The sequence below is a fragment of the Petromyzon marinus genome, chromosome 27 (genome assembly GCF_048934315.1).
Source record: "Petromyzon marinus isolate PM22_M1 ecotype Great Lakes invasive population chromosome 27, UKy_Petmar_22M1.pri1.0, whole genome shotgun sequence".
NCBI lineage: Eukaryota > Metazoa > Chordata > Hyperoartia > Petromyzontiformes > Petromyzontidae > Petromyzon > Petromyzon marinus.
Genome location: NC_133693.1, coordinates 14,253,322 through 14,280,040, shown reverse-complemented (window position 1 = coordinate 14,280,040; position 26,719 = coordinate 14,253,322). Strand labels below are relative to the sequence as shown.

The 26,719-nt window shown below is 44.9% G+C and overlaps 1 protein-coding gene across 4 annotated transcripts; it reads left to right on the top strand.

The window, feature by feature from the left end:
• Positions 1–25,372, top strand: LOC116937539 (fructosamine-3-kinase-like). 4 transcript variants are annotated; one of them, XR_012945465.1, is made up of 7 exons: positions 1–152; positions 12,004–12,095; positions 15,203–15,325; positions 16,183–16,340; positions 17,094–17,282; positions 20,002–20,130; positions 23,429–23,649. XR_012945465.1 is itself a non-coding variant. In XM_076070160.1 (7 exons), exons 3-5 carry the CDS (start codon positions 15,269–15,271, stop codon positions 17,110–17,112), a joined length of 234 nt encoding a protein of 77 aa, XP_075926275.1. In that variant the 5' UTR covers positions 4–152; positions 12,004–12,095; positions 15,203–15,268; the 3' UTR covers positions 17,113–17,282; positions 20,002–20,130; positions 23,960–25,372. The 4 variants fall into 4 exon arrangements, 2 of the variants coding, with proteins under 2 accessions (XP_075926276.1, XP_075926275.1); XM_076070160.1 differs by lacking the exon at positions 23,429–23,649 and adding an exon at positions 23,960–25,372 and having other exon boundaries at positions 4–152; XR_012945466.1 differs by lacking the exons at positions 1–152; positions 23,429–23,649 and adding exons at positions 279–297; positions 23,960–25,372.
• Positions 25,373–26,719: the final 1,347 nt, after the last annotated feature.

The following is a 26,719-nucleotide window of genomic DNA, read 5'->3' as shown; positions in this document are numbered from 1 at the left end:
TTAGGCCGGGGCCGAGTGGAGGCGGCGCGCGCTGTGGATTGTGGGTGGCGAGCGGCTGATTTGGATTCCCGCTCACGGCCACCGTCAGTGGCTCGCGAAAGCTTCTGAAGCGGCGGCTCGCTGGGCCTCCTCTACGTCGACTCAGCCTGAAGGTGAGAACCTCGCGCGGTGTGCACACATCAGCAGTGGCGGCGGTGGTGGGGGGAGACAGAGGAGGAGGCGCCTGGCCCACAGCCGTCACGTTCTGCTGAGTTCACGGCGCTGCTTCAAGCAGAGCTCGGCCCTGCTGCTGCTGCAGTTGAGAGGCACTCCCAGAGGGCCGTGTGGCTGATGGGAATTATAGTTGTGGTTAAATTATAGTTGTGGTTACAGTTGTTGGTCGTGGTTATTGTTGTGTGGTTGTTATTGTGGTGGTTGTGCAGGTGGTGGCACACGAGTTAACCTATAGCACCAGGGTCTAGCCCTCCTCTTGTACCTAGCCAGGCAGAGCAGTCAACCCATGGCACCTGAGTCTGGCCCGTGGCCTCCTCCTGCACTTAGCCTGGCACAGCCGTCAAACCTTGGCACCTGAGTTATTGTGGGGACATCACCGCCACGTAGTGGTGAATGGTGACTGTTGATGTGTGTGGGCTTGTGTGTGAGTATGATGGTGAATGCGTGAGTATGATGGTGAGTATCATGGTGAGTGTATCATGGTTAGTTAGTAATACTGAGTGTGAGTTTGACTAATTCTCCTCCCTCTCGCTGTCTCTGCTTTCCCCCCTAACTACCTCGCCTGGTGTACAGGAGGTTGTGGGTTCGACCCTGATGCCTGCTGTATATTTGGAGTTTGCGTGTCTCTGTCTCTCCCCGTGGTCGTGTGGACTTTTTCTCCGGGTCCTCCGGTTTTTCCCTCCACATTTAGAAACATTCGTTTAAAGTTTTGACTTAAAACTTTAGTGACTGTGATGATGAGCCACTTCGTTGAGCTATCATTGGTGCCAAGTCGCTTCTGAAAAAGAGATGTTTAGCTCAGTGGACCTTAGTCTAGTTTTCTCTCTCCTTCCCGAGCACAAGAACAAGCAGGAGCAGGGGTAGGAGCATTCTCCACTTAGTGGTGGTGACGACACCACGGCGCTTGTGCCAGGATATGTGCACCACAGATATCCATCACATAGAGACCCATAGAGTCATCACACATAGACCTATACACTCACCACGCACATACCCTCAGACTTGCACAGAGAACCATAGACTCACCACAGAGACCCATAGAGTCATCAGACAGAGAACCACAGACTCAGACAGATCCACAGACTCGCACAGAGCCCTATAGACTCACCAAACAGAGACATAGACTCACCAAACAGAGACATAGACTCACCAGACAGATACCCATAGACTCAATCGTACCCATACTCACACAGAGACCCATAGACTCACCACAGAGACCCATAGACTCACCACAGAGACCCATAGACACATCAGACAGAGACGCATAGACTCACCCCACAAAGACGCAGAGACTCACCCCACAGAGACCCATAGACTCAGAGAGAGACCCATAGACTCACCAAACAGACCCATAGACTCACCACATAGAGACCCATAGAGTCATACAAAAACGCATAGACTCATCACACAGAGAACCACCGAATCAAACAGACTCGCACAGAGCCCTATAGACTCATAAAACAGAGACTCATAAACTCACCACACAGAGACCCACGGACTCTCACAGAGAGCCATAGACTCACCACACACAGATCCATCGACTCACAGAGAGACCCAAGGGCTCGCGTGTGTGGTTATTTAGTTGAAGGTGGAGGGGGATTACCAGCCCCTTGCACCCATCCAGAACTCCCTGTTGCCACTGTGTGGCTGCGAGGCGACGTGAGGTTTACAGCTGGTCAGGTTTGGCGCCCCCCCCCCCCCCAAAATGGCATTTCTCACAACCACCGCCGCGTTATCGACCGTCGCCATTCGCCAATAAGTGACAGTGACGTCACCACGGCGCCTGTGCCAGGCCAGGTGCACTTTGAAGCCACGTGACGTGTCGAAGGCTTGCTGACCAGAGATCCTGGAACAGACCCAGGTGCCATGGGTTGGCTGACTGAGATGACTGGCAGATGCACCACCTGTACCCCGTACTGTGCCAAATTGCTGCATATTTATCATCCGGTGTTCCGCTCGTTGTTGTGAGCGTCACTCCTCCGTTGGTGGAGGGCGACTGTCTCCAACTGCCCAGTAGAAGCGTCCTTCACGAGCCTCTCCCGCAGAGGCCGATCCCGACACCGCTGGTACCAGTCGTCGGCAAAGCCCACTCAGCTCCACATCCTCCCATAACGCATCAGTCCACCTCCACTCCAGCCCATGGCGTGCCCGCCCATCCCCCTCCATCCACCCACATACTCACCTACTGGCTTACTGACGCACTCACCCACTCATATCTGCTCACTCACCCACACATTACATTTTAAATGCAGGCCACGCAAAGCATCGTGATCAGTTTACACCAAAATCTACTCTCAACCACTTAAACCACATATTCGTGAATGATGCGCACCCTAATCTGCCACTACGGTTGTGTGCAGGGTGTTGTGATGTCACGTAGTACAACGTTTCTCCTGGTCCCCCCCTCCTCCGTTATAACACGCCGTCTATCTATGGCCTCGTCGCATTGGCCTTCATGGACGAGTGGTGATGGTGAAAGATGATCAGCGGTGGACACTGAATTACTGGGGCCCCATTTAACGTTCAGGTGACACGGGACACGGTACGTGAAGAACCTTTTAACTGTCCTGTAAGCAGACTCCTCTGCGTGGGATATTTAACACCTCTTAATGCACAGACAACAGCCAACTCAGCCTCGCCTGCCGGAGGAGCTCACTGATGATCGGACAGTGTCCAGATCTCTCAAGCATCTGTGAGCTACTCGCACACAAAGATCCCCCGTGTAGCCTTTAACAGACTGTTGGGGCAAGTGCTTTATAACATCATCAAAGGGGCGCTGCAATATGATGCAATCAAAATCACCGATCAGAGATTTTCCTATATATTGTCTTTGTTGATCGTGAATCGAGACTAATTGTATTGATTCCTCTCAATCGATCCGGCAGTAAGCTCAAAATGTCCGATTTTATCTGCAATATTCTGCGTTTCACAGATCATACAAAGCAACGGTATTGATGCCGATTTGTATGAGTGGGTGGGTGGCAGGGTGAGTGGGTTTGTGAGTGGGTGAGTGAGTGTGTGGGTGGCTTTAGTAGTTGAGCGGGTGGGTGAGTCAGATAATGAGGCGCCGCAGTGGCGAGATGTTAACTCCCTCGCCCAGAATACAGGATGTAATCAATTCGATCCCGACCCTGAAGCCTGTATATTTGGAGTTTTCATCTTCTTCCGTGGTCGCGTCGATTTTTTTGATTCCTTGGGGTTTGTTTTACACGTAGGCTTTCGCGACCAATATCCATAATAGAGGGTTTTTTTTGGGTTAGATCGCGTAAATATATAAATGTGTCGTTAAAAAACCCACCACCACCCGACACAGCCAACTAGTAAGGGTTGTCACGTAATCAGAACATTCCAATTTGTAACTAGTACAGCACACCGGTGTGTTGGAGAGTCAAGCCACAACATTTACAATCTGAGTACAACTTTTCGCCAGTAATTACAACTAGCTTCATCAGGCGACAGCCAGATTTGTGGAGAAGTTAGTCTGTTTCGTTCCTTATAAAGAGGCATAGATGTGGTGACCACACTTTGGTGCTCTTGATGCAAAGTGGGGAGGGGGGGAGAGATTAATGAGTCAACATACATTATGCATGCGCATTATGTGAACCCTTTGCGCTTGTCCTTCTGGTCCATTGTGTGCATTAAGTTAGCCGGGTTTTCCCTCCGTATTTCAAATCAACATGCGTTTAAAGGATTTGAATGCAATAAATGTTTACATGATAAGCCACTTCGTCGACCTATTATTTGTAACCAGGTCACTTGATATACCTCTGTGGACCTTACCTGGTAAAATAAAAATTTTTTGTTTAGTTTCAGTTTATTGGATGGTTGAGTGGGTAGGTGGGATTTTGAGTGCGTGGGTGGGTCAGTTGGAGATTGAGTGGGTGTCAGGGTGAGTGGGTGGGTAAATTGGTGAGTGAGTGAGTGTGTTTGAGATCCAGTGGGTGGTTTTGTGAGTGGGTGGGTGAGTAGGTGGCTGAGTCGGAGAGTGGAGTGCCATAGTGGCGAGATGTTAACTGCCTCGTCTTTTATAAACGAGGTCATGGGTTCGATCCCGACCCTGACGTCTGTATATTTAGAGTGAGTGGGTGTGTAGGTGGGTGCATAGGTAAGTTCTTGAGTGAGTGGCTTGGTGTGTTGATGAGTCAGTGGGTTAGTGAGTGAGTGGGTTTGTGAGTGGGTGAGTGAGTGTGTGGGTGGCTTTAGTAGTTGAGTTGGTGGGTGAGTCAGATAATGAGGCGCCACAGTGGCGAGATGTTAACTCCCTCGCCTGGTATATTGGAGTTCGTAGGTTCCCCCCAACCCTAAAGCCTGTATACATTTGGAGTTTGTATCTTCTCCCCATGGTCGGTTGGAATTTTCTCCGGGTTCTCCGGGTTGTCCCTCCGTATTTAGAAACATGCATTTATAGAACTTGGCTGCTATAACGTTCTACGTGAAAAGCCACTTCATTGAGCTGTTATTTGTGGGCAGATTGCTTCTGATAAAGATTTATATAGCTGTGGGCCTTACCTGGAAAAAAACTCGTTTTAGTTCAGTGTTTTTTTATGATTGGCTGGGTGCGTGGGTGAGTGGGTTGGTGTGTGGGTGGGTGGATGAGTGGATGGGTGAGTAGCTGGATGCATGAGCGTGAGTTAGAGATTGAGAGAGTGGCTTGGTGAGTGTGTGAGTGGCTCGGTGGTTGAGTTTGTGGGTGGTTGAGTAAGCTGGTTGAGTAAGTGGCTGGTTGAGTTAGTAGGTGGTTGAGTTCATGTGTTGTTGAGTTAATGGGTGGGTATTTGAGTGGGTGGGTGTGTGGGTTCATGGATGGGAGAGTCGGAGAATGGAGCGCCATTGTGGTGAGATGCGAACCACTTCACCTGGAAAACAGGAGGTTGTGGTTTCGATCTCGACCCTTCTGCCTGTATATTTGGAGTTTGCACGTTCTCCCCTTGGTCGCATGGATTTTTCTCCATGTCCTCCGGGTTTTCCCTCTGCATATAAAATCAACATGCATTTATAGGATTTGGCTGCAATAAATGTCCGCGTGATAAGCCACTTCGTTGGCCTATCATTTGTAACCAGGTCACTACTGAAAGCGATGTACAGTATATAGCTCTGTGACCCTTACCTGGTAAAATAAAATTAGTTTAGTTTATTGGCTGGGTTGGTGAATGGGTAGGTGGGTTGTTGTGTGCTTGGGTTGGTGGGTTAGAGATTGAGTAGTTGTCAGGGTTGAGTGGGTTTGTTATGAGTGGGTGGGTGAGTGGGTGGCTACGTCAGATAGTGGAGTGCCATTGTGGCGAGATGTTAACTTCCTCGTATTTTATGCAGGAGGTTGTGAGTTCAATCCCGACCCTGACGCCTGGAAATTTGGAGTGTGCATGTTGTTCCTGTGGTCGCGTGACATTTAATCAGAGTTCTCCGGGTTGTCCTGCTGCATTTAGACACATGCATTTATATAATTTAGCTTCTACGTGAAAAGCCACTTCATTGAACTGTTATTTGTGGTCACGTGGCTTCTGAAAAATATCTATTTTGCTGTGGGCCTGACCTGGTAAAATAAAAAAAAATATTTAAAATTTAGTTTAGTGTGTGGATAATTGGGTGGGTGGGTGAGTGGGCAAGTGCATGGGTGAGTGCCTGGGTGGTTTTATGGGTACTGAGTGGCTGGGTGAGTCAGTGCCTGGATGCATGTGACGGTGGGTGTTTAAGTGAGTGGGTGACTGTGTGGGTTAGTGGGTGGGAGAGTCATATAGTGGGGGGCCACAGTGGCGATATGTTAACTACCTCGCCTCGTATACAGAAGGTTGTGGGTTCGATCCTGACCCTAATGCCTGTATATTTCCCTCCACATTTAGAAACATGTATTTAGAGGAGTTGGTTGCTATAAATGTATACATGATAAGCCACTTTTTTGAGCTATAATTTTTGGCGATGGTGCTTCTGAAAACAATATTTATAGCTCAGTGGGCCTTACCTGGTAAAATAAACCTGGTTGAGTTAGTGGGTGGTTGAGTTAATGAGTAGTTTAATTATTGGGTGGCTTTATTATTGTTTGGTTGAGTGATGGGTGGGTGGATGATTAGTTATTTGGGTAGTGGGTGATTTGATGAGTCGATGAGTGGCTGAGGGAGTGGGAGGTGGTTGGGTGAGTGTGTGGGTTAGAAATGGAGTGGGTGGCAGGGTGAGTGAGTAGGTGAGTGGCTGGGTAATTAGGTGAGTGGCTCGGTAAATAATTGAGCAGCTGGGCGAGTAGGTGAGTGTATGGGTGAGTGTGGGTGGGTATGTGGTTGGGTGAATGAGTGTGTGGGAAGGAGGTTAGGTGGGTAGTGGGTGGGCTATACATTGAGTGAGTGCGTTAGTGACTGGGTGAGTGAGTGGGCAGGTAGGTGGGTGAGTGGGTGGGTTAGCGATTGAGTGGCTCGGTGAGTGAGTGCTGGGTCGGTGAGTGGGTGAGTAGGTGAGTGTGTGGGTGTTAGTTAGTGGGTGGGTGATTGATGGGGTGGGTGTGTGAGTGAGGAGATGGGTGGGTGGGTTGGTGAGTCCATGAGGGAGTAAGTGGGTGGTTGGGCGAGTGCATAAGTGAGTGGGTCAGTGAGTGGGTGTGTGGGTGTGTGTAGATTAGTTTGGTATGAGATTGAGTGGGATGCTGGGTGAGTGGTTGAGAAGATAGGTGGGCAAGTTAATGAGTGAGTGGGTGGGTGAGCGGAGGGTTGAGTGACGGGTTGGGTGAGTGAGTGAATGGGTGAGTGATGGCTGGGTGGGTAATTTAACATTGGAAGTTGAGTGGGTAAGTTAGCGTGTAAGTGAGTGGATGGTTGAGTCAGAGAGTGAGGCGCCAAGGTGGTGAGATGTTCACTATTTTGCCTAGTATACAGGAGGTGGTGGATTCGATCCCGACCCTGTCGCCTGTATATTTGGAGTTTGTAAGTTCTCACCCGTGGTCGCCTGGATTTTGTTCTAGATCCTCAGGGTTTTCCCTCTGCATTTAGAAGCAACATGCGTTTAGAGGATTTGGCTGCAATAAATGTATCTGTGATAAGCCACTCGTATATCTATCATTTGTAGCCAGGTCTGTTCTGAAAAGGATCTATATAGCTCAATGGGCCTTGCCTGGTGAAATAAAAAGTAAATTTCGGTTTAAAGCTTTCATGACTGCAAGGATTCATCTTCTTGGTGCTTTCGGTAAAGTCACGTAGAATGGGAATAAAATAATAAAATAAAATAAGACAATAAAATTCTCACGACGTTTTGGCCACAACACAAGTGGCCTTCTTCAAGTGAAGAGACAGGTCTGTGCGGAAGACAGAGCTTGAATGAACGCTGACATGCAAGGACCGCGTCTATTAAGCTGTGTGGGCGGAGTTAAAATATGAATTTGCATGTTACCAGCATCACCTCCGGAGAGGAGGAGGGAGGGGGCTGGGAACACAGGCAGAGAGGAAACAAGAAAAGGGGCAAGTGCAACAGCCAAGGTGCGCTGTTGTGTCCTGAGTTGCCTTACGACTATGCTGTAAACTGGACTACTATATAATACAATATTATACCTTCCAATCTAAACTACATGGTATAACATCATATCATAGACAGATTCCACTTTTGAATTATACAATGCGTTACTTTACACTACCCTATACTTTAGATTATAAACTATTAGACTTGTGATATTACACTATGTCTTATTCTATGAACCCAACTATATACCACACTGATGTATATTCATTATGCAATTACGATGCTATATATTGCCTTATGAGTTATGTTAAACATTACAATGTTATACTATTGATTATTATACTACATGTTGTAAACCATACCATTGACCGTGGTGTGAGAAGTATTAAGAGGCAGTGCCAGTGAAAGGGCTGCGGTCTGAAAATCACCATAAAATACAATCAATTAAGAACCGAAATGGTTTAAAACATCTTTCCAATGGTTACTAAGCCAGAATCCATCTTCTAGGTTGAAATTGTCTCTGTGCTTGTATATGTGGATGGCCTCATGAACGAATCTCTCATGGTAGCCGGTTGGCTTGCAAAGAACCTCCGTCTTGGAGAAGTCAATGTCATGTTAGCCCACTGAATTATAACAGTGATCTGCCACGGCAGAGGAGTTCCTCCTACCGTGTTTCAAGTCTGCTTTATGTTCGCGGATGGGGTCCGATATATGTCGTATGGTTTCTCCAATGTAGCTGCTACCACAGTTGCACTTTAGTTTGTAAACGCCCGGGTACTGTATGTCTGGAACCACATCCTTTACAGATATAACCAGATCACGGATTTTTTTTGTACTGTGTTGAATCGGACCTGGATCTTGTGTTCATTCAGGATTTTGGAGATATTTTTGTGACCCCCGCAATGTACAGTGAGGGAAAAAAAGTATTTGATCCTCTGCTGATTTTGTACGTTTGCCCACTGACAAAGAAATGATCAGTCTATAATTTTAATGTTCTTTGGTTCTTTCGGTAAAGTCACGTAGAATGATAATAAAATAATAAATTGATAAAATAAAATAACACAATAATATCAATAATATCAATAATATCAATTTATTATTTTATTATCATTCTACGTGACTTTACCGAAAGAACCAAAGAAGATGAATCATTGCAGTCACGAAAGCTTTAAATCGAAATATAATTTTAATGGTCGGTTTATTTGTGGTGAAGGTTGTTTTGAAAACGAGCTATGTAGCTCATTGGGCCTCACCTGGTAAAATAAACATAATTTAGTGTGTAGGTGAGTGAGCGGTGTGTGAGTGAGTGCATACGTGTGTAGGTGAGTGGGCGGTGGGTGAGTGAGATATTGGGTTAGATATATAGTAGTGGGTGGCTTGCTGAGTGGGTGAGTGGCTCGGTGGTTAAGTTAGTGGGTGGTTGAGGTAGTGGGTGGTTTAATTAATAGGTGATTTAGTTTGTGAGTGGTTGGATTATTGGGTGGTTTACTGATGGGTGGGTGAATAATTCCGTGGTAATGGGTGAGTAGATGAGTGGGCGGGTGGTTGGGTGAGTGGGGGATTAGAAATTGAGTGGATTGCAGGGTAAGTGGATGTGTAAGCGGGGTGGGTAAGTAGGTGAGTGGCTGAGGGAGTGGGCAGCTGGTTGGGTGAGTGGGTGGGTTAGAAATTGAGTGGGTGGCAGGGTCAGTTGATGTGTAAGTACTGGGTGAGAAGGTGAGTGGCTCATTGAGTAAGTGAGTGGATGGGCGAGTAGGTGAGTGGATGGATGAGGGAGTGAGTGGGTGAGTGAATTAGTGGGTGGGTGAGTGGATGTTTGGGTGGGTGGATGAGTGAGTGAGTGTGTGGGTGAGTGAGTGAGTGTGTGGGTAGGTGGTTAGGTGGTTAGCGTGTGGGTTAGAAGTTGAGTGGGTTAGTACCTGAGTGAGTGATTCGGCGGGTGGGTTGGTGAGTTCGTTGTTGGATGAGTGGGTGAGTATTAGTGGGTAGGTATGTAGGTGAGTGATTGACTGTGTGGGTGGGTGAGTGAGTGAAGAGATGGGTAGGTGGGTTGGTTTGTGGGTGCGTGAGTGCATAAATGGGTAGGTGAGTGAGTTAGTGGGTATGAGATTGCGTGGGTGGCTGGGTGAGTGGTTGATAATTAATTTTGATGAGTTAGTGGGTGGGTGAGTCGGTGAGTGAGTGGTTGGGTTAGCATATGGGTAAGTGAGCAAGTGGTTGGGTGAGTGTGTGGGGTAGTGGGTGATTGAATAAGTGGGTGAGTGAGGGGCTGGGTGGTTGGCTTGGGTAGTGAGATTGTGGGTGGGTAAGTGAGTGGGTGAATGGGTGTATTGGTCGGTGAGTGTGTGAGTAAGTTAGTCGGCACGTGATTGAGCGGGTGGCTGGCTGAGTGCGGGAGAAGATGGGTGGGTGAGTTAGTGGGTAGGTGAGTTGGTGCGTGGTTGGGTGAGTGAGGGGGTGGTTGGGTGAATGGGGGAGTGACTGGTGGGTGGGTAAGTTAATGTGGGAGGTTGAGTGGGTGAGTTAGTGTGTAATTGGGTGAGTGGGTCAGAGAGAGGGGTGCCACTATGGTGAGAGATTAACTACCTCACTGAGTATACAGGAAATCGTGTATTCGATTCTGACCCTGCTGCCTGTATATTATGAGGTTTAATGTTTTGCCTGTGGCCTTCTGGTTTTTTCTCCGGGTCCTCCAGATTTATCCCTCCGCATTTAGAGTCAAGATTTGTTTAGAAGATTTGGCTGCACTAAATGTCAGCGTGATCAGCCACTTCGTTCACGTATCAGTTGTAACCAGATCACTTCTAAAATGTTTTATATAGCTCTGTGGGGCTTACCTGGTAAAATACAAAATAGTTTAGTTGTAGTTTATTGGATGGGTGATTGGGTAGGTGGGTAGTTCGGTGCGTGGGTGGGTTAGAGGTTGAGAAGGTGGCAGGATGAGTGGGTGGGTGAGTAGATAAGTGGCTGGTGAGCAGGTGGGTGAGTGAGTGCATGAGTTATAGATTAAGTGGGTGGATGGGTCAGTGTGTGATTTGGGGCATGAATAGGTGAGTGGGTGGGTTAGTGGAGTGTTGAGTGAGTGGGTCGTTGAGGTAGTGAGTGGGGGGTATGCAGGTGGGTTCGTAGGTAAGTGGTTAAGTGAGTGGCTGGGTGTGTTGATGAGTGAGTGGGTTTCGCGATTGAGTGGGTGCCAGGGTGATTGGGTTCATGAGTGCTTGGCTGGGTGTTTGAGTGGGTGGGTGGGAGGCTGAGTCAGAGTGGAGCGCCAGGGTAGCGGAATGTTAACTCCCTCGCCATTTGTATAGGACATCGTGGGTTCGATCCCGATCGTGACGCCTGTATATTTGGAGTTTGCATGTTCTCCCTGTGGTTGCATGGATTTTTCTCTGGGACCTCCGAGTTTTTCATGCATATTTAGAAATATACATTTAGAGGCTTTGGCTGCTATAAATGTCCACGTGATAAGCCACTTCTTTGAGCTATCATTTGTTTGCCACGTCGTTTCTGACAAGGATCTGTATAGCTCAGTGGGCCTTCCCTGGTGATTTTTAAATAATTCAATTGTAGTTGAACTATTTTAAGTGAATAGGTGGATGAGTGGGTCGGTGGGTTGGTGAGTGGCTGGTTTAGTAAGTGAGAGGTTGGATGAGTGGGTGGGTGGTTGAGTTGTTGGTTTAGAAATTTAGTATGTGGCAGGGTGAGTGCGTGGGTGGGTGGTTGAGTTGTTGGTTTAGAGATTCAGTACGTGGCAGGGTGAGTCAGTGGGTGGGTGGCTTTACGAGTGGGTGGGTGGGTGGATAAGTCAGAGAATGGGGCGCCATGGTGGCTAGGAGATGTTAACTACCTCGCCTGGTATATTGAACTTCGTAGGTTCGATCCCGACCTTGACGCCTGCTGTATATTTGAAGTTTGCATGTTTTCCCCGTGGTCGTGCAGGTTTTTCTCCAGTTTCTCCAGTTTTTCCCTGCACATTTAGAAACATGAGTATTTTGAGCATTTGGCTGCTATAAATTTCCATGTGATAAGCCACTTCGTTAGGCTATCATTTGTGGCCAGGTCGGTTCTGAAAAATAGCTCTGGTAAAATAAAAAATGGTTTCATTTATAGTCTACATAGGATTGACTTCCCAGGAAGTAACACTCATTGTATAAACCCCAGAAGAATATTGTTTTGAGTCACCCAAACCAGAATGTGAACTGATATATTCGTATTTTCAAGCGAGGTTCTCGGCCACAGACCACCTGGACAAATATGATGTAGTTTAGTTTGCATATGAATTATTACTTGGGGTTTGTTGACATGATAAAGTTAATGTTTTCTTTGACATGTCTATTGTGTTGTACACTCTGACAGGGGCTCAGGCTTGTTGGGGCAGCATCTGGCTGAAATGCACCTTCACAACAGGAAGATTGGAGAGAGGCTTCACAAGGAAGAGAAAACTATCGGTATTGAATCATGAAAATGTAAAACATGTGGAAAACTAGGCCCACCGATCCAACCCTAGCATCATGTCAACTATGTATTATGTTGACATTCCTTCGCACTGAGAGTAGGCATGCTAATCGGATCTAATGAATATGTGTAAACAGGCGATTTGTGTGTAAACAAACACACATTTCATACAGCTGTTTATTAATCGTAAAAATCAAGCGATTGAGCTAGTGAATGAGATAGACACATGCTGTCATTATTTCATACATGAACACAACTAGCCAGCCAGCAGTCATGCTTTTCCACACCTAATCACATTCATCTCTTTGTTTTAGCCATCTTTGTGATGAAGGGAACTGTATTGTTCATGTGTGTGCAATGTACTTTTCAGAATATGAATTATGTTGGGTAATATATGAATTATGGCTATTAAAAGTATCTGTATTTAAGTCCATCAGGGCAAACTCTTCTGCAAAGGAGACTTAGAGCATTCAACATTGCGTCCCTTTATATTTTTGCTAATCGCAATATTTTTCGATTTAAAGCTTTCGTGACTGCAGGGATTCATATGCTTGGTTCTTTCGGTAAAGTCACGTGGAAGGGAAATAATAAAATAATACAAATAAAACATTATATAATAAAATTTTCACGAAGTTTCGACCACAACGCAAGCAGACGTCCTCAGATGAAGAAACAGAGCTGTCGGAAAGACAGCGTCTTAATGAACACTGGGCAGTGAACACTGGGCAGTGTTCATTAAGACGCTGTCTTTCCGACAGCTCTGTTTCTTCACCTGAGGACGGCTGCTTGCGTTGTGGCCGAAATGTCGTGAGAATTTTATTATATTATGTTTTATTTGTATTATTTCCCTTCTACGTGACTTTGCCGAAAGAACCAAGAATATAATCGCAATATGTTCAGGAGATAAATGTCAAGGTCTGCTAGCCAAAAGAAGGCTTTAGGAGAGAGTTCATGTAGTTTTGCTATTCATTCATTAAAGGGCAATAGAGTAAATGCTAAAATAAATGTTTCCAGCTGATTTTTTTATATACGCTAGATTTACAAGTCTATAATGTACAGAAAATACCATGGTTGGCCAGACCATCGCTCGGCATCTGCATGTGGCTCCTGGGCAGTTCAAGTGTGGCTCTGCAGAGGCGCTGCTAATTTGTAACTCTTCAATTTAACTTTATATGAAGTGAGAACAATCTGGTATCGGAGGCAGGCCATGAGTACTCCCAGGGCACTGAGATTTCTAAACTCAAAATTCCACAGCCAGTCAACACGAGTCAACTTCTGTATGGCTAATCTTTATCTCTTGTGGCTCCCGTGGCCATCTAAAGATTATGGTATGCTGCTGGTAGGGTCAGGAAAGTTGGTCACCCTTGGTATATGCGTTGATGATTTTGTGCAATGTTCAGCTGCTCCGTCACGACAGGGGTCCCAGTCAGTTTGAGACTGCTAAATTAAGGTTCTCATGTGCTTTACAGATTTTGATACAAATTTCAGTCTTGAATTTCTCCCAACAGGTATGGACCCTGGGCAGGAGGATGTAGAGTATGTGGGTTTCATACGGCTATATGCTGTGGTTACATCCCACATGTGATCTCCGCTTTAAAGTCATGAAACTGGTTGTAGCCCATTTAAATTTTAATATACCCGTTTAACACGTAGGCTTTCGCGGCCAATATCCATAATATCGGTTTTTTTGGGTTGGATCGTTGAAATATAAATTTGTCGTTATACCCGCCACCGACACAGCCAATTCGTAAGGTTTGTCACATAAACAGAACATTCCAATTCGTGAAGGGCTCACAAGTGACGTCATCACATCTATCCCTCCAAGGAATGAAACAGGAGGATTTCTCTACGAATTTGGCTGTCCACCTAATGATGATAGTTGTAAATACTGGCGAAACGTCATACTCAGATTGTAAATGTTGTGGATTTTCTCTCCAACACTTCGGTTTGCTGTACTAGTAGCGGATTGGCATGTTCCGTTTACGTGACAACCTTACAAATTGGCTGTTAGGTGGTGGTAGGTTTAACGGCTCATTTATTTTTATGCGATCTAACCCAGAAAAAAGCATATTATAGATTTAATATACCCTTTTGTTGAAGGACAGCCTGGGTGACCAAAGTTTTATAGGAGCGGCAATAATGTTTACTTGATTAAATTAGTTTTATCATGGAGCGGTAAAATCAGCTGTTGTTCAGATGTCAGTCTAATTAGTATTACATCGTAGAAATATGAGAGTCCTTTGTGTAATAGTCTATTAACCACTGATGATGGTAACATTGGTTTAAGGTTACATTTTAAGAACTAGATTGACGTACATTTTTTCTTGCATAAGTACACAAATTTATAAAACAGTATATTTGATGAAAAAATGCATATATTTTCTTCAATTGCACAGAGTTGTACCTTTGATAACAGGGCACACAGTTACAACTGACATCACCAGATGTCACTCAAGTTCCCTCAGAGATCGATCTTGCATAACCAGTGTTCACGTAATCAGTTATGTTTTCGCTAATTACCAATTACACTCAGCCGGGTTTGACAGACTTGTATGAATGTATGTTGCACTTCCTTTCCACCGTACATAGCCAACCGTGCTAAACGGAGGTGCGGGAATTAAGCGCAGAACCTATCGTTAGGATCAATGCTGTTGTAATTTTTTATGAGGATATCAATTGGTGGCTAGAATGAGATGTTCAAAGACTACAGCATGATAATCGGTACATAACATGAGTGTCGAATTATGTCTTAAGAATTACCCAGCCATTTGTACATAAAATTCAACGTTTCTGGGTGACCGTGTTCTTCATTGCAAGGCCCGCGGGCCGGTGGCAGTCCCTGGTGTCCTTTTTACTGCGACCCCTGACGTGCAGTCCCCGACAATACACACAAGTGAAAACACCCCATCATGCTGTCAAACCCCCCAATGGTTTCAAATGTGAGATGGCTCTTTCACTGATAATGTCTTATTCGCGAAAGTGGCCCGCCTCCGAAAATGAGTGAATATCACTGTTTTAGGTCAAGGATTGGCCAAATAAAGTAGGTATTATTTGCTTATGTTTTTAAATGTCTGTAATAAAACTATATTTATGCCACCAGCTGAATGAGTGGCAGGAGGACTGGGTGACATTCTTCTCACGGCAGCGACTGCAGCTTCAGCTGGACATGATAGAGAAGGACTACGGTGAACGGGAAACCCGCGAGCTCTGGTCTCGGCTTCAGGTTCGTAAGCCGTTTCACTCTCGCCCTTAACCCTTTCCTGTTCCGAGACGACTGCTCATTTCAGGATGGGTCTCGTTCACCACCGAATCTCGGAACGCGCAAGTGGTTCAGCGGTAATTTTTTTTAGAGAGGCATAGCGCCGTTGTTTTTAAAGACATTGTACTCGCCGCAGAGCACCGTAGCGACAGGACAGCACTCTATTATAGCTGGTACCAAACTGTGCTACACACCTTCCCGCACGGCCTTGTGGGATCCTCGGTACCGATAAAGTTATTTAATATTTACTTCCTATTACGTTCCGATGACGTACACGAGATTCAGCGGTGAACGGGATGCACCCCGCAACTTGCAGTCATCTCGGAGCAGGAAAGAGTTAATACATGCAGCAGTGTAGCTCATCATGTGCACAGCCATATGGGAAACCCATTTGATCGCAGTGGGTTTTCGAGGTGACTTTAAAGGTAAAGTGGTGTTTCACACGCAGGCTTTCGCGACCAATATTATTCATGATAAAGTTTTTTTTGGCTTAGATAGCGTAAGTGTAAATGCGTCGTGCACCCACATCCACCCAACACAGCCCATTAGTAATGTTTCTGACATGAACAGAACGTGCCATTTATGTTATTGCTCGGCACTCTGGTGTGTTAGAGAGGAAACGCAGAACATTTTCAAACGAGTACGACCTTTCGCTGGTGATTACACCCAGCATCATCAAGCAATTGCCAGAAGCGTTCTGGCTTCTGGCAATTGCCTAATGGCAATTGGAGTGGGTGTACGACGCATGTAAATTTATGCGATCTAACTCTAAAAAAACGTTATCATGAATAAAGTGGTGTTGTTTTTTGCGTGGTGTGCAGCTTCGGTTGGGGGATTTTTTCCGGGACGTAGAGGTGGTTCCGGCACTGCTCCACGGTGACCTATGGACTGGGAATGCTGCAGAGATTAATGAAGGGCCCGTCATCTTTGACCCAGCCTCCTTCTATGGGCACTCGGAGTACGAGCTTGCCATCGCTGGGTAAGAAAAAACTACAAACAACCAAAACAATAGCAGCAACTGCCGTTCACTGCCCTGTCTGTGGCATGCAAGGTTCATTCGTATAACCTCAGTGTGGCAAGGGCTGGCTCACTAAATAAATAACAGAGACCAGGTAGAGTTGTGGTTGAGATGTCTACATGCTGAGGTCTCCACCCTCTCTATTTGCTAACTTACAAAGACTCATCCTTCCTTGCTAAGGCTTTTTGGGCAAATCCTGTTAAAGCTGATACGGTGCACAAAACAATAGTGGAACAATAAAACTCTTACTTATCCACGGCACTTGAGGATGCTTGAATGTTCCAGAAACACAGTTTGTCGAACAAGGAACCCCTGGTTCAGAGACAAGTTGCCACTGATGTGCTTTACCAGAAATCCAAGCTGAAGATAATTCATTACACGTCAAATGGAATTCAAACCCTCAGAGCTGGGATATGCTTCAGTGAACAAAAACACATTTGACATGATGTTTACTGTGCAGCCATTGGTGACCAAGTTGAGACCACAGCATTCCTGCCCTCAATTCGCAGGAACGTTTGTTGATAGATGGCTCACTGAATTTTGAATGGAGGACCTCAATGGCATTGGCTCGGTGCTCTGACATTGAAATTAACCTCGAGCCACTCAATTTCCTGCATTACGTTGAATTTGTGAAAATGTTGTTCATTGTTATGTTGTTCATGCTGGAACAACAGCATTGTAAGATTTTGAATGTTTGGTGTTGTTTGGGTACAGGATGTTCCAGGAGCTTTAGCTCCACGCTTCACTCATCCTACCACGCTCTCATCCCAAAGTCACAAGGCTTCGGCAAGAGCCAGAAGCTCCAGCAACTCTTCCACTACCTGAACCACTGGAATCACTTTGAGACAGGATACCGAGGGCCATCCATCTCCACCACGCGCAGTCTCCTCAAGTGAATGAACGGTGCAGGAAATCGTGGGCTATGGTGTATGACTATAAAAATTCTTATCGGCCATGATATACATGATATACATTGTTGAATACAGGCCTTCCCTAAGCCACCACTAAATCTCACGAAACTAGTCCATTAAATGCTGTGCAATGCCCTAGGCATTCCACGTGAGTGTGACCGGTGGTCCCTTTGTTCCACATCCTGGCCGTGATCTCCACGTGAAAACTGGGTCAGTTAATGTCCGAATCAGAATCTTTAATTAGGCTGGACGATTCTGATGAGCTATGAAGCTCTTTTTTCACAGATGTCCAGTCGGGGCGAGTCAGAAAGTTACAACAACAAACAACAGTACAAACAGATGGGAGGGCAAAGTAAAGGAACGCGAAGCAAATTTTGACTTAACTTTCGTGACTGCAGGAATTTATATTCTTGGTTCTTTCGGTAAAGTCGCGTAAATAGAAAACAAAAAACAATAAAATAAAGACCGCTTGTGTTGCGATTGAAACGTCGTGGGTTTTTTGCTTTTATTATTTTACATTTATTTTTTATTTGTTCTTTTTTAAATTGAATGTTTTTATTTAATTTGAATTTTATTTCTTGTTTTCTATTTATGTGACTTTACCGAAAGAACCAAGAATATGAACGCTAAGCAAGTCATGAAATAAAAATAAATAAGAGTTCAAATTGCATTAGTGCATCAATTCCTGCCAAATTTTTTTTATCACCAAATGCCATTTTGGGCAAGGCAGCATAACAAAAACAATCCCAGATGTTTGGCTAGTACCAGTTACAGTGTATGTGTTTGTTGTTGTTTTGCTATGGGAGTAAATCCATGCAGAGAAAGGGACCAGAATTAGGAAAGCGAAACCAGGCAGTCCTTCAGAAGATGCCATGCACGGGCGTGACCACTGCACCACCCTGACGCCCAAACAAATGTAATTCAAATAATCTACAATACTGGCAAATAAACCCTATTAGTATCAACCGAATGTCTGGACAATCTGACCCCCTCTACACAAGTAACAGTTGAGAGTCAACGCTGTGATGTTGTGCGATTGGTGCAAGCGGGGTGAGGTCAAGGTCGATGGCTGCTTCCAGCGGTGTCAAGATGAGCATTTTGAAGAGGCTCGCGAAGGATGATACTTGGCAGTTGGGTGCAGTCTCCCTCCATTAACAACAGAGGGCAGAGGAGCGACGCTCACAACAATTGGCTGAGCACTGGGCGTATACAACGCATGAAGTCGGCAGCAAATTTATCTCAGGGAGTTGACCCGCACACGACAACTGGGTCTGTCCCGCGTGTTCACGCTATAACGCGGTTGCCTTCATTTAGAGAACGCGCACCGCCATAAGGCGACTTGTGAGCGGTCGACGCCGAACTACTTTCTTGAGCTGCGCGGTTGAGCGAGACGAGACGGTAACGCGGCGGCGTCCCCTCAAGTTGTTTGTAACCCAATTCTGACTGCGCTTGGACATTCATTATGGGGGAAATAGTTTTCGCTTAGCGCGGCACTTTTCAGGAACGCATCTACTGCGTTAAACGAGGACTCGCCATACAGGTGCTGTGCACACTGTACTCGGAATCAAAATCTGTTTTGACCCTGGAGAAATCCGAAGTGCTATCAAGCTCTCACTCACAGGTGTCCAGTAAGAGGCGGTGGGGGGGTCACCAAGTGACACGCAGCTTGACCGTGGAGTAGACCGCGAGGACGCCAACGTCGCCTAGGCAACGCCGCCCCCCCCCCTCTGGCTCTGCCTGCCTCGCTCTGTGCACGTGAGGTGCCAACCACGTGACGCGGGCCACTGCGCGCGTTGCGTCACCGCTCACCGTGGGGGGCCCCTCCGCTACGTCCACATCGTACAGTCGCACATTCATTAATAGTCACACTCTTAATCATGTTTATGGTCATCGTCATTAAAGGTGAGTTTAATAATAATACCACTACACAATGTGTGCATTAATATATACGGCATGAATAAAACGCACCTGTAAATATCCTAAGTAAGTTTGACCTGACATTATTGCACAACAATTGCCCAGCCACCGTGGGATGTTTATCCTCCAATGTGTATCTGGCTCTGACCTGACTTATATAAAAGTGCAGCTCTGCAATTGATTGGTCACACCACCGCTGGTGAAAAGACCTTCATGAGAGCGAACTCTTTACGAGTATTTGGTCTACTTTTCCATATAACAATAGGGTTTACCCTTTCTGGCAATACAACAGGTGTCAAGATGTTAAAACACCAAACAGAATCCTTATTCAAGGAATCCTGTCTGCATTTACCACACGTTCTTGTGGTGAACATTCTTTGAAACTGATTAGTCCACACCAGGAAGGTCCCATATTCTACTTTTCCACGTTGACCAGATGTGTTGGAAGAGCCGGCTGAAAGCCACACTTTGCTGCATCACACGTGACTTGCCGATCAGCTAACTGTGGTGTGCCCATTTAGCGACCTCTGGTCTGTGAGTTCAGTTTACTAACCATTAACAGCATTGCAGCTTTCTAATTGGCTTGTGTGACAATTCACCTGTGTCATTATCTCTTGCACAGCCTCAAATATGTTTTGGCGTAAGGGAAGGAAATTATGACTCACCCACCTGCACCTGCCTTGTGCTCCCAGACACCTAAGGACCTTACTTCCGCTGTGAGAAATTGACGGGCGTAGACTGCTGCATGGCGATGATGTATTCACGTCGTTCCTGCTGTTTTCCTCTTTTGCTAGGTGACGCAATTGGTGTGCCAATACCTCCAGATGCAGTTCCTGAAGGACGTGGGCATTCGGGACATGCTCGTTTTGCCTGTGATGAATAAGTTTGTCCAAACACACAGGGAAGTCAGCCTGTTCATCGAGGTGCGTTTCCCATGTTTATTTCACTCGATTGGTCGTCTGTTTGCAAGGTCATGCTCTGCCCAGAGGTCACCCACTGAGATTTTTTTTACCGTAACATTACCGTCACTTGGGTTTGGTGATCGATTCAACAGGGCAAAAATATTTGTAAGAAGCGTAAACATGGCAACGTGATTATAGTCAGACCACGGAGGACCTTCAGAATGCCGAGTATGATCTTTAAATTGATCCTGGACTCGTTCGGGAGATATTTGAACAATTTGAACATTGGGCGATATCGTCTTGCTACGGGTCTGAGTGAGAAGTCTCCCAGCGGTTTTTTGAGTCCATAATCGAGATTTTTGGGTTAGAGCACGTAAACATGCACTCAACGATACACTAAATATGCACTATTTGTTTATATATACAGTGAGGGAAAAAAGTATTTGATCCCCTGCTGATTTTGTACGTTTGCCCACTGACAAAGAAATTATCAGTCTATAATTTTAATGGTAGGTTTATTTGAACAGTGAGAGACAGAATAACAATAGCAAAATCCAGAAAAACGCATGTCAAAAATGTTATAAAATTGATTTGCATTTTAATTAGGGAAAAAAGTATTTGACCCCTCTGCAAAACATGACTTAGTATTTGGTGGCAAAACCTTTGTTGGCTATCACAGAGGTCAGACGTTTCTTGTAGTTGGCCACCAGGTTTGCACACATCTCTGATGTGGGATTTTGTCCCACTCCTCTTTGCAGATCTTCTCCAAGTCATTAATGTTTTGAGGCTGACGTTTGGCAACTCGAACCTTCAGCTCCCTCCAGAGATTTTCTATGGGATTAAGGTCTGGAGACTGGCTAGGCCACTCCAGGACCTTAATGGGCTTCTTCTTGAGCCACCCCTTTGTTGCCTTGGCCGTGTGTTTTGGGTCATTGTCATGCTGGAATACCCATCCATGACCCATTTTCAATGCCCTGGCTGAGAGAAGGAGGTTCTCACCCAAGATTTGACGGTACATGGCTCTATCCATCGTCCCTTTGATGCGGTGAAGTTGTCCTGTCCCCTTAGCAGAAAAACACCCCCAAAGCATTATGTTTCCACCTCCATGTTTGACGGTGGGGATGGTGTTCTTGGGGTCATAGGCAGCATTCCTCCTCCTCCAAACACGGCGAGTTGAATCATTCAGATGTTCATTGGCAAACTTCAGACGGGCATGTATATGTGCTTTCTTGAGCAGGGGGACCTTGCGGGCGTTGCAGGATTTCAGTCCTTCACGGTGTAGTGTGTTACCAATTGTTTTCTTGGTGACTGTGGTCCCAGCTGCCTTGAGATCATTGACAAGATCCTCCCGTGTAGTTCTGGGCTGATTCCTCACCGTTCTCATGATCATTGCAACTCCACGAGGTGAGATCTTGTATGGAGCCCCAGGCCGAGGGAGATTTACAGTTCTTTTGTGTTTCTTCCATTTGTGAATAATCAAACCAACTGTTGTCACCTTCTCACCAAGCTGCTTGGCAATGGTATTGTAGCCCATTCCAGCCTTGTGTAGGTCTACAATCTTGTCCCTGACTTCCTTGGAGAGCTCTTTGGTCTTGGCCATGGTGGAAGTTTGGAATCTGATTGATTGATTGCATCTGTGGACAGGTGTCTTTTATACAGCTAACAAGTTGAGATTAGGAGCACTCCCTTTAAGAGTGTGCTCCTAATCTCAGCTCGTTACCTGTATAAAAGACACCTGGGAGCCAGAAATCTTTCTGATTGAGAGGGGGTCAAATATATAACATTTTTGACATGCGTTTTTCTGGATTTTTGTTGTTGTTATTCTGTCTCTCACTGTTCAAAAAAACCTACCATTAAAATTATAGACTGATAATTTCTTTGTCAGTGGGCAAACGTACAAAATCAGCAGGGGATCAAATACTTTTTTCCCTCAATGTATGCTAAATTCTTCTGTTGATATGTGAACTCTGACTTTAAAATAGCCACTTCCGTGACCAGTTGCATGCTAATTCGTCACATTAACATTATGCTAATCTCCCAGTTACATGCTAATTTCTGACTTTAACATCCTGCTAATCTCTCACATTAACATAGCTACTTCAATGCAAAATTCTTCTGTTGATATGTAAACTCCTTTGTCAAGGCGCTCTGCTCCTCCCACCCAGCTTAAAATACACTGCCAAGCTTAGCAGTGTTCATTGGAATGCTGTCTTTCCAACAGCTCTGTTTCTTCACCTGAGGACGGCTGCTTGTGTTGTGGCCAAAACGTCGTGATAATTTTATTTTATTATGTTTTATGATCATTTTATTATTTCCCTTTTACGTGACTTTACCGAAAAAACCAAGAAGATTAATCCCTGCAGTCACGAAAGCTTTAAATCGAAATCAACACACGTGGTACGAAACAAGTATCGTATGTTATAAGAATAATATAAACATGTAATATTCACGGCAATGGCAGTGTTGTTCAGTGTGCCCTGCTGTGGAAGCCAGCCACATGAGTTTGATAACCAGTCATGGCTAGTATCAGTGGAAAGCAAAATCTGAACTGGTTCAATGCTTCGCTGACCCAGACTGAGCAGTATGGAGTGCTAACAAGTTAACCGGATGATACATTATTATTTGGCAATGCTGCTGCTGCGTTGGCAGTGGTGCCCAAGAACAACTAACTAAAAAACTCAACACATTAGTCAGTAATGTTGTGGCCTTAATAGACACAACATTATATGCAACGTTTCGGGCCATGGTCCGTCTCCCATTTGTACTATGAAAAAGGGCCATTGCCCAAAAGTCTACATTTTTTCATTTTAATTTAATTTTAAGGTCATTGTTATTGACGAACGTGTTGAGTTCCCATGATAATTAAGAACAGATTTTGGTAAGAAAGGTCCTGTTACTATGATGAATGTATCCCATAGACAAACATACAAATTCATCACAGGGTTGCCTAAAGCTTGCCAATAGAAAATAATGCCGATTAAGTTGTGGGCACCCGACATTCACTTGCCCTGCGGCCACTCCCTCAATGACACGAGTCGCATCGACTCAGGGTCCCGCGGGTAGTTCCATGACTCGGTGGTCCAGGAGAGTGGCACGAGCGATGCGGGCATCAGCTGGGCGCCACAGGGGCAGCCACGCCTCGAGTCACTCGCACAGCTCCCTGTTCAACACGACCTGAACGCATTCCCAGCCTTCTGATCTATGTGGCTTTTCCGAATCAAGCAAATTGTCACTGATAATTTAGCACATTTGCTATGCTATTTAAAAAATATCTAGCGATTCATTTTATATAGCGTCGTTCATGATAATTGCATCTCAGAATTGCTGAGGAGCCAAAGACCAAGCTGGAATATTGCAAGGGAGGTGAGCCTGCGCCAACAATTGCCCTGCATTTCTATATATGTTCAGATGTTGCCAGCCAATTAGTGAGTTTGTATATATGTGGAAGGAAACTGGAGCACACAGATAAGTCACTGCTGAGTGCATTAATCACCCTTTGTGACATTTGACAGCATGTAATTAAAATATTTTTCCAATTTGTCTTCGGGTGATTTTGTAGGTGTTTGTTTTTAAGCAAGAGGAGAGCGGAGTTTTAATGCCATGTCCTGAATGGGCCTTCCACAACAAAGTCCTCATTCAGGATCCCAGTCCCACAACATTTCAAGCCTGCCTCTCAATTGTACTGCTCTTTGCGCTGAACATTTAAACCTACTTATTGGGCCTTCTGATATGCCTTCTTTGGTATCATAACATGCCATTTCCTATACTGGGTCATTGTAATCATCGCTCCATCATGGCTCCTTGTCAGTCAGTTAACTTCTAACATTGGTGTCGTGTGTGTCTGTTGCAGGGATACTCTGGGGGGCCCTTTGTTTGCCAGGACTCAAACGGCCGCTGGTTCCTTTCTGGAATTACCAGCTGGGGCGTTGGCTGTGCACGGGCTTACCAGCCAGGTGTCTAGCGCACAGTCGCCAAGTTCATGGACTGGATTCACCAGAACATGCAGGAGTCTCTTACACATTTCTGCACAAGCAGAATACTATAGATCAGGGATATAAATATAATGGGAACTAAACATCAAAATAATTAATTAAGGCAATAAATATATTTTTTCTAAAACTGATTTAAAGTTAATGTTAAAAGGTTAATTTAATGAGCTGAATACTATATTTTAACTGCACCATAATGCAAAAAAAAATTCCAAGTGAACATGGATTTTGGGTCAAATCAGAAATGCCTTTTTTTTACATGCGTTGTCAATAGCATTTTTATCTTTTGGGTTTGCCACACATGTCAACGGACCTGGCAAAGCAAACATGAGCATGATGTTGGCATTGGCAGGAGATGAAGACAGAGCTTGCTATTTTTCAATGTTGCTTAATTCTTTCAAAACTGACACAATGGACAATAAATGCACTGTCTAAATATTTGGCCCAACCTGATTATACATGATAGCAAAGTGAGTGTTGTCCAAACTATGTATGATACATTTATATTCTTGTTATATTTTGACCTGGGTCATCAACTCGCATCTCTCATACATTAATTGCCATGGATGTTGAGCAGTAGGGGTACTCAGAGGGGGTCTATTGGCCTTCTAGGGGACCACTACAATGATCGGGGCATCAAGAAGGGATGATGAGTTCCACAGGGAGAACGTCCTTCACAGAGGTTGTCTTAGAGTATGTCCATGGCAAGGTTATTGGTGATTATCTTCACCTCCCCCGGTCAACACAGTCCATGAGTTTGTGAGTTTTGCTTTACTAACGACATGAAAACAAGACTGGTTTGCACAAGGAGCCTGCAAAAATTTTATTTAGAAAACCTCATGAAATGTGCTGCATGGCACTTATCTGAGACGCCCCTTATCTGAGACGCCCCTGTGTAAATGGCGTGATATCAAGACCATTATTATCATAGTGAACTACATGACGCGTGTAAGAAAACTATATAAACATCTATTGGAAGCATTTCATGAAAATATGTACAAAAATGAACACTTTAATAGTGTTTCATGGTTTTCCAAAAATCATAGCATATTTGATTGGTTAAGATGGTTTACTCGTTGGGATGATAAATGGAAATGATCCTTCATCATGTAAAAGACTGCAAGCTGCTATCAAAAATATTTTTTTTGTAGATCGTATTCGCACTCTGCAACAGTCTATTTTCCACATCAAACCATAATGTGTCTGTCGACTGCAATTGGAAATTGATGCATGCTTAGTAGCAATCGGGTGAATAAACATTGAAATGTGTCACATGTTCGTGTCTGGGTGGCTTTTTGCTTGAGATTAGGGATCTTGTGAAAAAAGTTATAAGACTTTATATGAAAACCTCCTCCACAGAGGCTGATTTTGACACTTGGTACAAGTCATCAAAGTCCAATTAGCTCCATCCACATCCTTCTGTACCACATCATTCCATCTCTCTTCTAGCCTATGACACATCCATTTAGCCCCATCCAGCCAAACAAGCTGTATCATGGGACCATTTTCCAGAATCAAAGTATGAAAAATAATAAAAGGTTTTTCCCTTTCTGGCAGTAAAACAGGAGTTATGTTAAGATGTTCAAACACCAAATAGAAACCTGTTGCAATGAATCAAGTCTGCATTAACCACACACGTGACTTGTGGTGAACATGCAAACAAACATGCTCTGATCATATTTGCATTTTCTTTGAAACTGATTGGCCTACACCAGAGACAGCCTTCTTTATGGCCCAGTCTCACCACCAGTGTCAGACCAGAGATCGCCAAAAGGCGAACAGTACAAAGGCAATGCCACACGTGTCAGAGCATTTATAGCTAACCACTGTGCCCACCGCTCCCCAATCACTCGGTGTGCTAACCGCGGTGCCACCACTCCCCCCTCACACAATGTGCAAACCACTACGCCACCAATCTCCACATTCTCACAGAGTGCGCTCACCGCTGCGCCACCGGTCCCCACACATCTAGAATATGAATTAAATGTCCACAGTCATCGTTTTCTGATTTCCGGAATAATTGTGCCAGAAATAATATGAGTTGCATTTCATTTAACATTGGGAAGGGGTCTGCACTTCGTTTAAGGCCCTGGCTGCTTACAGAATTGTCGCAGACTGTTTTGCCTCAGCAGCTTTCCTCTTTTCTCCTCCTGATGACGATCGCTTGTGTTGTGATCGAAACGTCGTAGTTTTTTTGTTATTTTTAAAAATTATTTTCTTTCAACCTACCTACGTGACTTTACCGAAAGACCCAAAGAATATGATTTCATGGATGTTTATGAGGTCTGTTGCTGAGGGTTTCAAAGAAGTGGAGGCCTCTCTCAGTACATAAGAGTGAGGGGTTGTAGGTTTCGGCTTGGGTCATGGGTACGGGTTATTTTTTGGCATATTTTATTTTAAAAAAATCGAATTCCAATGTCGTGGATATTGTGTTGTTTGGATTATTGACGGTAGAATTAATATTATTGCGAATATTTCTTATATTCTCGTTTTATGCCACTGATTATTGATGTAAAAAATAAGTTCAAAATTAAACGGCATGCAAAGAAGGTTACAGTTCATTATGAAACAATTCGCAACTGTTGATTTATGTGTTGTAGTTGTTGTATATGCCCCCCTTT

Coding starts and splice junctions, on each gene's coding strand:
- LOC116937539 (XM_076070161.1), top strand. CDS start 15,269: ATGATAGAGAAGGACTACGGTGAACGGGAAACCCGCGAGCTCTGGTCT. Junction 15,326..16,182: donor AGCTCTGGTCTCGGCTTCAG/GTTCGTAAGCCG, acceptor CGTGGTGTGCAG/CTTCGGTTGGGGGATTTTTT.